The sequence below is a fragment of the Galeopterus variegatus genome, unplaced genomic scaffold (genome assembly GCF_000696425.1).
Source record: "Galeopterus variegatus unplaced genomic scaffold, G_variegatus-3.0.2 Scaffold4733, whole genome shotgun sequence".
Taxonomy (NCBI): domain Eukaryota; kingdom Metazoa; phylum Chordata; class Mammalia; order Dermoptera; family Cynocephalidae; genus Galeopterus; species Galeopterus variegatus.
In genome coordinates, this window is record NW_007730844.1 from 307,403 (window position 1) to 318,819 (window position 11,417).

An 11,417-nucleotide genomic window follows, 5' to 3' on the forward strand; every position below is an offset into this window, starting at 1 on the left:
CACATTTTCATACCTTCCTACTCATCCCAAAACTAGGAATTACTCAGGAAAAAAGACTCATGACCTCTAAAAATGTTTAGTGATTGAATCTTTGGAGCTATGGGTGACAAAGGGCTTTGACATAGAGCAACTGTCATTCTTCCTAACTGGTGGGATTAGTCTGGGATTTTACCAGTCATTTCCCAGTTGCAATGACTAGTTACTTTCTAAATTCCATGCAGCAATCATAGGATACAGAGGGGGTATGTGGCTGGGGTGGGGCTGGTAATTTAAAGAGGAGATTCCTTTATTTTCTTTTTTTTTTTTGTCTTTTTTTGTGTCCGGCAACGGACCGCAACCCCCAGTGTTGCGCCCACACCGGGCCGGGACCGGCAACGGGATCGCAACCCCCGGCGCCGTGCCCACCCCTCGCTCAGCCAGTGAGCGGGAACCAGTCTGTATGTGGGATCCGAACCCTCAGCGGGAGCGCCGTCACACTTCCCAAGCAGCGCACCGTAGCAGTGTGCCACTGGGCCGGCCCCAAGATTCCTTTATTTTCTAAACCTTTCTCGAATTGAGTGGGAGGTATATATGTATGTATATAATTTTAACTTTAAGTGGGGGAAGACATTTTGGAGACATTTGAGCAGATTAACAAATAGTATTTGTATACATGTAACTAAAACAGTAATTTATCAGGTAGAAGACAGATGCAGGGATAAAATGCCGACCTGTATCTACAGTTGGGTTGTATTGATGATGAAGTGCTGTTTATTCAGGGCCAGCCTAGCTCATCAGCAACATAAGAGCACATCGCAGCACATGACTCCCTGCGTAGCTAGAAGTCAATAATAAATTATCTCCTATGCAAACAGCACCGGCATAAAAGCAGAAAAGACGCTGCCTCCTGGATTCCTGAAGATTCTCACTCATTCCCTTGTTTTGATTCTCTTTTAAACATGAAACTCTTGACACTGTCCTAAAGCCAGTAAGATCAAACCTGGCTTGGAGAATTTTATTAGGGTAGATAGGGTATAGTTGTCGACAGCCTGTTTTGGGAGTTAAGGTAAAACGTAATTCTTTGTTTCTCTAACATGCCTAGGTGATTCAAATAATTTGTTTTGTCAATTCTTCATTCGATACTGTGGAATTTGGAGTCACTCGGAGGAAAACTGAGACAGTGTTACCCAAAGGAGCTAGGTCATGAGAATCACGTGAGGGACATGATGAAAATACAGATTCTAGGACTGGATCCCCGACCTGCTAAATGAGAACTTCTATGAAGTGGCCCAGAAGTACACGCCCCAGGATGGTTTTTATGATGAGGGTATTGTGGGGAACAGATTGCTGAGAGTGTGTGTTGGTGACATGACAGTGTTGAGGGAGCCGAGGGAAGTGGTTCATAGAGAAATACATCAATGAACAAATGTCTCCCTAGAGTGGGGCTTTTCATATTTCACTGCATTCGAATCACCTGGGATTGCTGGAAAATGCAGATTCTGCTTCAGTAGGTCTGGGGCATGGCCTGAGGCTGCATTCTAACAAGATGCCTGCTGTCACCAGAGCTGCTGACTGGAGGTCCCCAGGATGCTAGAGCCATCGGTTTAACACAGAAGATTCCCAACCAGTTGGGGCTCAGTTGACATTTCTGAATAGCAAATGTTCCACCTGGATGGCTTTGAATAATGCTGATTCTACTGATTTTTAGTCTTGTGCTCAGATATGAGTAAAACCCATCCTGTCTTGTTTCAGTGACCTAGCCAGGAGTGCAGCAATAATTGTCATTTTACATGAAAATCTCTTAGAAATGTGTGTCTTCTTTCTAAAGTTTATAAATGTATTTTGGGGGTTTTATATACATAATGAAAAAATATTTAGAAAGGAAAAGTGTAGGACTTATTGTGCCCAAGTCTTCAGTTACTGGAGATAAGATGTAGGTAGTTGTTCTTTCTGATTTTCCTTCAGGACCACCTCTTCTTTCATGATTCATAATGGCAGAAAGCTCAGCGTTAAGGTTCTTGATTGACCACCAGTGATAGTTAGAAATTATTTTATCTGGGCCAGCCCCATGGCGCACTCGGGAGAGTACAGCGCTTGGGAGCGCGGCGGCACTTCCACCATGGGTTCAGATCCTATATAGGGATGGCCGGTGTGCTCACTGGCTGAGTGCGGTGCGGGCAACACCAAGCCAAGGGTTGCGATCCCCTTACCGGTCACAAAAAAAAAAAAAAAAAAGAGAGGGAAATTATTTTATCTACTGAATGCAAATTGTATATAATATAAGGTCTGGGGTTTTTTTTTAAAAAAAGCTCATCCTAAATATCTACTTCCATTGTGAGTGAATTAATTTTTTAAAAATACCTTCTTAAGGTTTGTTATTATGCCATTTGGAAAATAAATAAAAAGCATGAAGACTGACAGTACACTTCTTGGAACATATGCTTCCAAAAGCTATTGTATTTGAACATCTTAAACTTTATTAGCAAATCAGTACAACAGATCCTTGGTATCCATTGGCAATATATCCTGGGACCTTCGTGGATTCCCATGTGCAATTCCTTGTAACCAAAAAAGGGAAAGTGACCTCATAAGATGCCTAATGAGAGTGGCTGCTGCCAAGTGGACAGCAAAGCCTCCTGGAGATGTGGAAGCTAGTGACCTGTGGGGCCTGCCTGCTGAGGGTCTTGTGAGCCCTCTCAGGGGCCTCAAGACCTTAAGATTCCACTTAGCAGAATTGCAGTGTACATGTACGATGGCTATGTGAAGTGGCTAGTAAATAGTCTAAACCACAAATACCCAATCTACAGGTTTCAAAGAGCTACCATACACAAGCATGAATCCAGGCATAGAGGAGATCTGCAGCTATATGAGTGTACTGTTTAGCTCTTCACAGTGGTTACCTGAGAAGGGGTGCACAGCACTTCCACTCTCTATGGTATACATTTCTGTATTTTAATATCTTACTAGCAGCAGGCATAATTCTGATTACTATTATAATCAGAAAAAGTCAGTAGAAGTCTTTAAATCCCTTGAGCGCACACTGTGGTGTTTTTCATTGATTGGCACAATGGACTGTCAGTTGATTGATTATATATGATGCTCATCTATGTATATATGCTGTGACAGAGACCACATAGCACAGGTTGATTTTATGTCTCTGTCCAATCATTCTGCAAACATACCTTGAGCAATTGGGATATGCCGGGAGTTGTGCTGGGGCTAGCATATGGTCTTCCCTGTACTTCTTTAAGGAAGAGAGATAACCATGCAGACAAAGTGGTCATTGTTGCAGTTAATAAAACTTGAAGAGGCCAGTGCATTTTCTGCAAATGATGTGAGCAGCAGGTCTGGGTGCTCCGAGATAGTGCTGCTCTTTCCACAATTATTCATCCTCCATAGCTGCCACACGGAGCAAGCAGATCTGACATCACAGCTCTTCCAAAAATCTTTCAGACTTCTGCATTGTAATAAAAACCACTTGGTAAACTCAGCTAAGTTCATCCTTAGGAATTTCTGCTTGGAGTTAATAATAATCATTAGAAAATAAAATTATAGGAAAAAAAACCCTCCCTCCTGGTTTTCTAATGATAAATTGTAATAATAGTCAGTAGACATTTCTACATAGGTCTTACAATAAGAGGGAAAAAATATGCTTTGCAAAGTAAGTGTTTGAATAAATATTTTAGGAAAAAAATAAGATATTTGTTCCTTGTCTAAGCTATTCTTAATAATAATGGCAAAAACTCCTTCCTTTCTTGATTTGGGGAAACAAAGAAGCCAAGTATATTTTAAGCAATAGTACAAAAGTTTCCAAACTTTCTCAAAGCAAATTGCTTATTTCACTTGCTCCTAATAATGAATACCTGTCCTAATATATTATAGGTGTGGACAAATTTGTAGCACAGCTTCCCACTGGGCGTTTTGACATTAATATCAACTTTTCTGTTGTTTCAGAACTGTGTGTTTCACAGCAATATCACCAGCGATTTGAAAACATTTACAGACAAATTCGGTTTTGATGTCCTCATCCTGTTCTCCAGCTACCTGTCAGAGGAGCAGCAGCCCAGACGCCAGATCGCCGTGTACTCGGAGAACCTAGAGCTGTGCAGTCAGGTGGGCCACCCCTTGCACCTGCACGTGTTTCACTGCACTGGCACCTGCCCACACCCAGAACAGACAGTGGACGATGGGAACCGATGGGTGACTCATAAGAAATTGGCCCAAGGGATAGAATCCCAGAGTTTTGAATTTTAGGAAGTGTTGGGGGTATTTTGCACACCGGACCTTTTAAAAGAGCCCCATATCCATTTCTCTTCTAGCCTGAATCCATAGAGAGCATGATCAGATTTTTCTCACCCGAGTGAAGGCAAGTTCTCTTGAGGGTGCTGTTTTCTTTTCTCCCTGGTAACACCTAACAAAAATGTAGCCCCTGCCTCAATACCCACTTGGTGCCCAGTGTTTGGTTACTGGTGATCTGATGCTTTAATCAAAATTAGTTTGTCCCCAGGCACTAAAATTTTGACTAGGCAATCGATTGGAACTTCTAGATTAATATCTGAGTCTTTTAACCCAAAGTCTAGGAAATAAAAGAATTAGACAAAATTAATCAAAGTAGGCCCCTGGATATACCAAACCAGGTGTATTTAATAACTAGTATGAGTACTTACGTGATTCACTATGCGATGAGCCACATGGGCATAGAAGGCTTTCTCACTCATCTGTCCTCACTAAGGGATGAGACACCTCGTGTACCTTCAGGTGGCTCAGCAGCAAAGTCTCTACCCTTTCTCTTCATGCTATCTTTCTGTCCTCTGAGAGTTCTGTCTTGGCTCTCTTGACACATGACTATAGGTGCTTTCGGGCTCTCTCTATGCTTTCTCGAATCCAAATATGAAAGAGTCCCTGCTCCTGCCACGGATGCATTTTGTACCCTCCTCTGACCTGCGTGCATTTGTCTGTGGCATCACCAGTCTGTGGCTTTTCAGTGCTCTACTTTGTGTTTGGTTTCAAAGCTGAATTTCACCTTTGATCACTGCCTTCCTTGGGAAAGGATTTGGGCCATCCTAAGCAACCAATATGGTGGTTTTCAAATCACTTTTAGCAGCAGTTCCCTTTTTCAAACCAATTTGAAAATCAATTCATTTAAAATAGACAAAACTAGGTGAGCAGGTGAAGGGGTTAGAAGCCCTTGAGTGACTCCACTTCTCTCTTCTTTCCTCTCACCCTCCCACCCTCCCCACCCTGGGAAGTCTGAGCAACGCAGACAGGGTCACACAATGGGTGAAGAGTCACAGCCTCTGAAGGCCACTGCCCGAGTTCAGAGCTCAGGCTCCATCATTTATTGGCTGCGTGTTGACGGATGACTTATTTAACCTTCCTGGGTCTTTGTTTTCTCATCAATAAAATGGATAATAAAAGAGTCCCTGCCTTGTAGAATCACTGTGAGAATTAAAGGCGATAATGATCATAAAACCCTTAGAACCATGTCTGGCATATGAAAGCACTCCATAAATTACTACTAATGATTATTATTGCTGTTGTTATTATTACTCTGTGGTGGCTGTCGTTATTATTATTATTACTATCATTACCTCCACTAATCCTGTGGGGATATCTCAGAGGCCCAATGTGGCAAAATACTCCTGATATTTCCTAAAATTCATAGAGCCACAGGCCAGTTCAGGCCTCGCACTGACCATGCATCACCATGTCTGTCACAGTGGCTGTCTGTCACTGACCATGCCTCCTGGGTCAGCTTTGTCTGGTCTGGGCTCCACATCTGTGTTTCCTGGGGCTGGAGGGGACAGATGGAGCCTGAGTTCTGTTTGGAAAGCTGGGCCCCTGGTAGCTTTTCTCTCCTTCCTACCTTCTCCTTTGCCTTGGAAGCTGACAGAGGTTCAAGTAGACCTGGCTGCCTGCTCCTAAACAAAAGTCTTTCTCCTGCCACATCTCTGCTTATTCCAACACTTGCCTTCTAGTTTTTGTCAGTGACCAGCATGCTCTGCTTTTTTGCAGACTTGAGTTTCACTCCTATTGGAAGACGGTGTCATAGGACACTGAGAAAAGGAGTTAGATGGTTTTAAATCTCTTTACTCATAACTTTCAGGAGCCAGCATAATCGAGCAGCTGGATTTTGAGTTAAATGCAAAGACTATTTGATAGAATTGGAGAAAGGTTGGTGGTACATTATGTGAGACTTTCCATGTTTCACTTATATGATGTATAATGTTTGCCTTGTACTATTCTTAGTTATTTGAGTCTTCCTAGACAGATGAACACAGGTTAATTTCATATTAAGAAACATTGTGAAACGTAAACTGCAAACTGCAAAGACTGCCCGAGTGCTCACACAAACCCTGTGCCTCCCTGACAGATCTGCTGCGAGCTGGAAGAGAGTCAGAGCCCTTGCCTGGAACTGGAGCCCTTTGAATGTGGCTGTGATGAGATCCTGGTGTACCAGCAGGAGGACCCGTCAGTGACTTGTGAACAGGTGGTTCTTCTTGTCAAGGAAGTCCTCAGCAGGAGGTGTCCAGAGATGGTCTCCAACAGCCGGACGTCGTCAACAGAAGCTGTGGCAGGCAGCGCCCCCCTCTCCCAGGGGTCTTCCGGGATTATGGAGTTGTATGGTTCTGACATAGAGCCACAGCCCAGCTCTGTGAATTTCATAGAGAACCCTCCAGATCCCAATGATTCCAACCAGGCCCAGGTGGATGCCAACATAGACCTCGTTAGCCCAGACAGTGGGTTGGCCACTATCAGGAGCAGCCGTTCATCCAAGGAGAGCTCAGTCTTCCTCAGTGACGACAGTCCAGTGGGAGAAGGTGCAGGGCCTCACCACAGCCTCCTCCCAGGGCTGGACTCATATAGTCCCATCCCCGAGGGGGCAGTGGCAGAGGAGCATGCACGGTCCGGAGAACATGGTGAACGCTTTGACCTCTTCAACTTTGACCCAGCACCCATGGCTTCTGGGCAGTCCCAACCATCTTCCCATTCTGCAGACTGCTCCCCAGCAGATGACTTCTTCCCCAATAGTGATTCGTCAGAAGGACAGCTTCCCGCTGGGCCTAAAGGACTTGATGGGATAGGGATCAACATGTCTAATTATTCATCCAGTTCACTTTTGTCAGAGGCTGGCAAAGATACCCTTGTGGAATTTGATGGAGAGTTTGTCCAAAGAAAAGAAAGTCCTAGAGATAACTCGGAAAGAAATTTGAGCCTGACAGGTTTTATGGGAGATGAGTCTCCTTCACCAGAAAGGCTAGAAAATATTGGAAAGAGGATCCCACCAACACCTATGAATAGTTTTGTTGAAAACTCACCATCCCCTGAAGAACCAGACCCTCTCTATTCAGAAGATATGACCCAAAAAGCAATCAACACAGATCACACAGAGCCACCTCCAACCCGTGCTCGGTGCAGCAGTTGGTGGGGTGGTTTGGAAATTGACATTAAAAATATGGCAGATGCATGGAGTTCCAGTGAGCAGGAATCTGTCTTCCACAGCCCTGAGTCATGGAAAGATCGTAAGCCAAGCTCAGTTGATAGAAGAGCCTCAGATTCTGTATTTCAACCAAAAAATCTCGAATTCCCAGAGTCAGGTCCCTGGAAGTGTGAATTTGGTCAGTCTGAACTGGGTAGCAGTGATATTCAAGACCAAAATGAGGAAAGCATGCAGTTTCAGAACCTGCCCCTGGAGAAATCACATTTGCCAGATGATTCTCCTCAGAAAACGAACCACCTGATAGAAGACTTCGCTGCCTTATGGCATTCTGGCCGCTCTCCCACAGCGATGCCTGAGCCATGGGGAAATCCTACAGAGAACAGAGAACCAGCGGCCACAGCATCATTCCCTGCCTGGAGGGCACTTGGTAAAGAAGATAATGTTGAAGCTTTAAACAATACCTGGAATCTGCACCCCACAAGTGCTGAGACACCTTCTGTGAGGGACCCAAATGAGTGGGTCATGGCAAAAAGTGGGTTTTCTTTTCCTTCAGAAGATCTATTGGACAATTCACCCAGTGAGGCAGAAAATGAAGCAGCTCCAGAAATCTGGGGCAAGAGGAACGGTAACTCCAGGGATAATATCCTTGTATCGGGAAATCCCAGTTCTGATCTGGACCATGCATGGAATAATTCTAAGCCATCGAAGGAAGATCAGAGTGGTTTAGCAGATCCTGAAACTAGGGGGCAGGTGTATGAAAAGGTAGATTCCTGGAACCTTTTTGAGGAGAGTGTTAAGAAAGGAGGGTCAGACGTCCTAGCTCCCTGGGAAGATTCCTTCTTAGCATATAAATGCTCCGATTACAGTGCATCCAACAGAGAAGATTCAGTGCCCTCCCCCTTAGATACCAACTACTCCACCTCGGACTCCTACACATCACCAACATTTGCTGAGGATGAAAAGGGAACTGAAAACAAGACATTTGCTAAAGAAGAAGCTTCTGAGTCAAAAGATGCTACCTGTACCCCCGAGGAGGCTGGAATTCCCCCTCAGTCACTGCAGCAGCCACCTAGGAATCGAATTAGTTCAGGTCCTGGGAACCTAGACATGTGGGCTTCTCCGCATGCAGATAGTAGTTCTGAGATGAATGCCACTCGCAGCCCAGATAGAGATTTACTCAAGACAGAGCACACAGATGATAGAAACGTCGCCATGGAGGATGACGCTGGGGGAAGCAGCCAGTCCAGTTACGATGACCCCAGCATGATGCAGCTGTACAATGAAACAAACCGGCAACTCACACTGCTGCACAGCAGCACCAACTCCCGGCAGGCGGCCTCCGACAACCTCGACTTGTGGAACAGAGTGATTCTGGAGGACACGCAGTCCACCGCGACCATCTCGGATATGGATAATGACTTGGACTGGGATGACTGCAGTGGGGGCATGGCGATCCCTGGCAATGGTCACACAGAAGAATACATGGCTGACAGTACTGAACCAGAAACCCGATTTTCAGTGAGACAGCTGGAACCATGGGGCGTGGAGTATCAGGAAGCTAGTCAGGCAGACTGGGAACCCCCTGCCTCTGCTGAGCACCCCAAAGACACTGCTCCTAGCGAATATCACACACTGAATGAGAAAAGTGGGCAGCTGATCGCAAACAGTATTTGGGATTCTGTCATGAGAGCTAAAGACATGTCATCTTTCATGTTACCAGGCCCACTGTGTATTACAGAATCTGAGCAAAGCAAATTGCCTCCTGAATCTCCCAGCCATTCAGCAAATGTTAAGGACAGTCTCAGCCCAGATGGGCTAGAAGCCTCTGGAGCCAGTGAGTTGGGAGCACTTACACCTCATCCCGACAACCAGGACACATGGAGAGGACCCCTGCACAGTGATACAGCACCCTTGGGGACTGGGCTTGAGAATCCAGGGCATTTTGCACACTCAGACTCATGGAAAGGTCATAGGTATGGACAAAGTGAAAGTGAGGATGTCCCTGGAGCCACTGACAGCAGGCGCCTCGATGAGGAGGTGACAGGCCATGTCACCGATAACGCCTCAGGTATTTCTGGAAAAGGGCCAGGCGACCAGGAACTCTCTTCTCAAGTTACATCTGAACATCAAGAAATCTCCGTTGAATCAGACAAAATGAACTCTCTTTCAGTCACTTTCAGTCCTCAAACCGAGGAACCAAAGAAAGCTTCAAAATATAAGAAGGGGTCTTACAACCTATACTCCTGTGATGTGCAAACAGGGGTGTCCACAAATAACCTGCGGGCAAAAGATAGCTGTGAAAAGCACCTCGTGAGTCATAGAAATTCAAGTGAAGCCACTGAGATTTCAGGTGAGATAAATTTAACAAAAAATGTGTCTTTATCTGAAATGGATCTTGAGAACACTGAAGAATGTAACATTCTGGAGCCAGAGAGAGTGAACGAAGGGCCACCTCATGAATTTCCCCGAAGCCCTGACATTTGGAACGACCCTGTACACGGTGATATGCAGGCCAGTTGCACAAGTTCTGAGATAACTAAGAATCTCGAAGTTAAGGGGACTAAAAACAGCCTTTCAGGAGCCAGTTCTTTTGGAAATCGTGACAGAGAAAGCATTTCTAGTGAGTTCACCTTTTCAAGTGCATCAAGTCCTGATCTCAATGACTCTTCGTTTGCACTGTCTTCCTGGGGCCATGGACCCAGGACTGAGCATGAAAAAGAGAATCGAGATGATCGGAGTGAACCGAATCACCAAGAATCTGAACTAATCACCACCGATGGCCAACTAGAAGTAGTTATTGAAATGGAGGACTTAGAAAAAAATAGAATGGACGAGTTTGAAAAGAGCTTTGATCACAAGGTTCCTAGATTTTTAGAGATTTGGAATGACTCAGTTGATGGTGATTCCTTGTCCTCTTTATCCAGCCCTGAAACAGGCAAATATTCTGAATATTCAGGTACATATCAGGAAAGAAATCTAATGGTTAGCCAACAGGAGAAAAATGAATGTGACGTGCCTGACACTGTGCAGCCAGAGGATGCCAAGGTCATTTCAAGGATCTCAGGTCCTGATGATGATAGCATAGGTGCTGAAGAGTCGGTGGAGAACGAGATCCATTCACCTATTTGCCAAGTTGCTCAGAGTGAATCCAGAGCTTGTGATTCGTTTAACGAATCTAATAAGTTCTTGGCCACAGCTGATCCCAAGTCTGAGGAATTTGCTGGCTACATAGGCAGTCCAGGACAAGCAGAGAATGAGAAAAAGTCAAACCCGTCTTGTGACATTCCACAAAGCAGCCCCGATCCCTGGAATTTCTCACCACTGGTGGAGACTGAAATACAGATTCCAGCAGCAGAGAAGGAGAAGAAATCTTCAGAAACAGGGAAGACGGGAGATGTCGTCTGGCAAACAGCTCCCAAAACTGAACCAAAGAATGAAGATAATTCTAAGTTGGAAAGGCTTGGCTTCTCAGCTGAGAGCACTGACTGGTGGAGGACCTCGCCGCAAGAAGGGAGGCCACTTGAGAGTACATTTGAAGGGGAACTGTCTAACTCAAGCGGTGTGTTAGGGATGAATTCTTCAGTATGCCAAAATATGGGTCCCTGGGGAGTACCCATCCAGGGTGATGATGAATCCATGGAAACATACTGTACCAATCCTTTCAGTGATAAACATCAGCCACCCTTTCTGGAAAGTGATGGGGGGAACTCCCACGAGCAGCTTTGGAACATTCAACCAAGGCAGCCAGACCCAGATGCCAACCAGTTTAGCCAGCTGGTAGTACTGGACCAAATCAAAGAAAAGGATTCAAGAGAGCAAACCTTCATGTCTTCCGCTGGTGATGTACTCGCTGCTGAAATGCCTACCCAAGAGCAGTGCCAGGACACCGTGCTGTCAGCTTGGGATCAACCAGACCCATCTCCTCACACAGGTGGAAATGAACGTGTTATATCTAATGTTTCAACTATTGTGTGTCCAGAAACAAATTGGTGGGAAC

The 11,417-nt window shown here is 45.2% G+C and overlaps 1 protein-coding gene across 1 annotated transcript in view; it reads left to right on the forward strand.

Moving 5' to 3' along the window:
- Positions 1–11,409, forward strand: part of PRUNE2 (prune homolog 2 (Drosophila)) — a gene marked incomplete at its 3' end in the record, with an annotated part of 129,390 nt that extends 117,981 nt beyond the window's left edge. Inside the window, exons 3-4 of the mRNA XM_008588241.1 lie at positions 3,934–4,092; positions 6,353–11,409. Coding sequence (XP_008586463.1) covers positions 3,934–4,092; positions 6,353–11,409 — 5,216 coding nt within the window. The remainder of the gene's footprint in view (positions 1–3,933; positions 4,093–6,352) is intronic.
- Between the last annotated feature and the right edge of the window lie 8 nt (positions 11,410–11,417).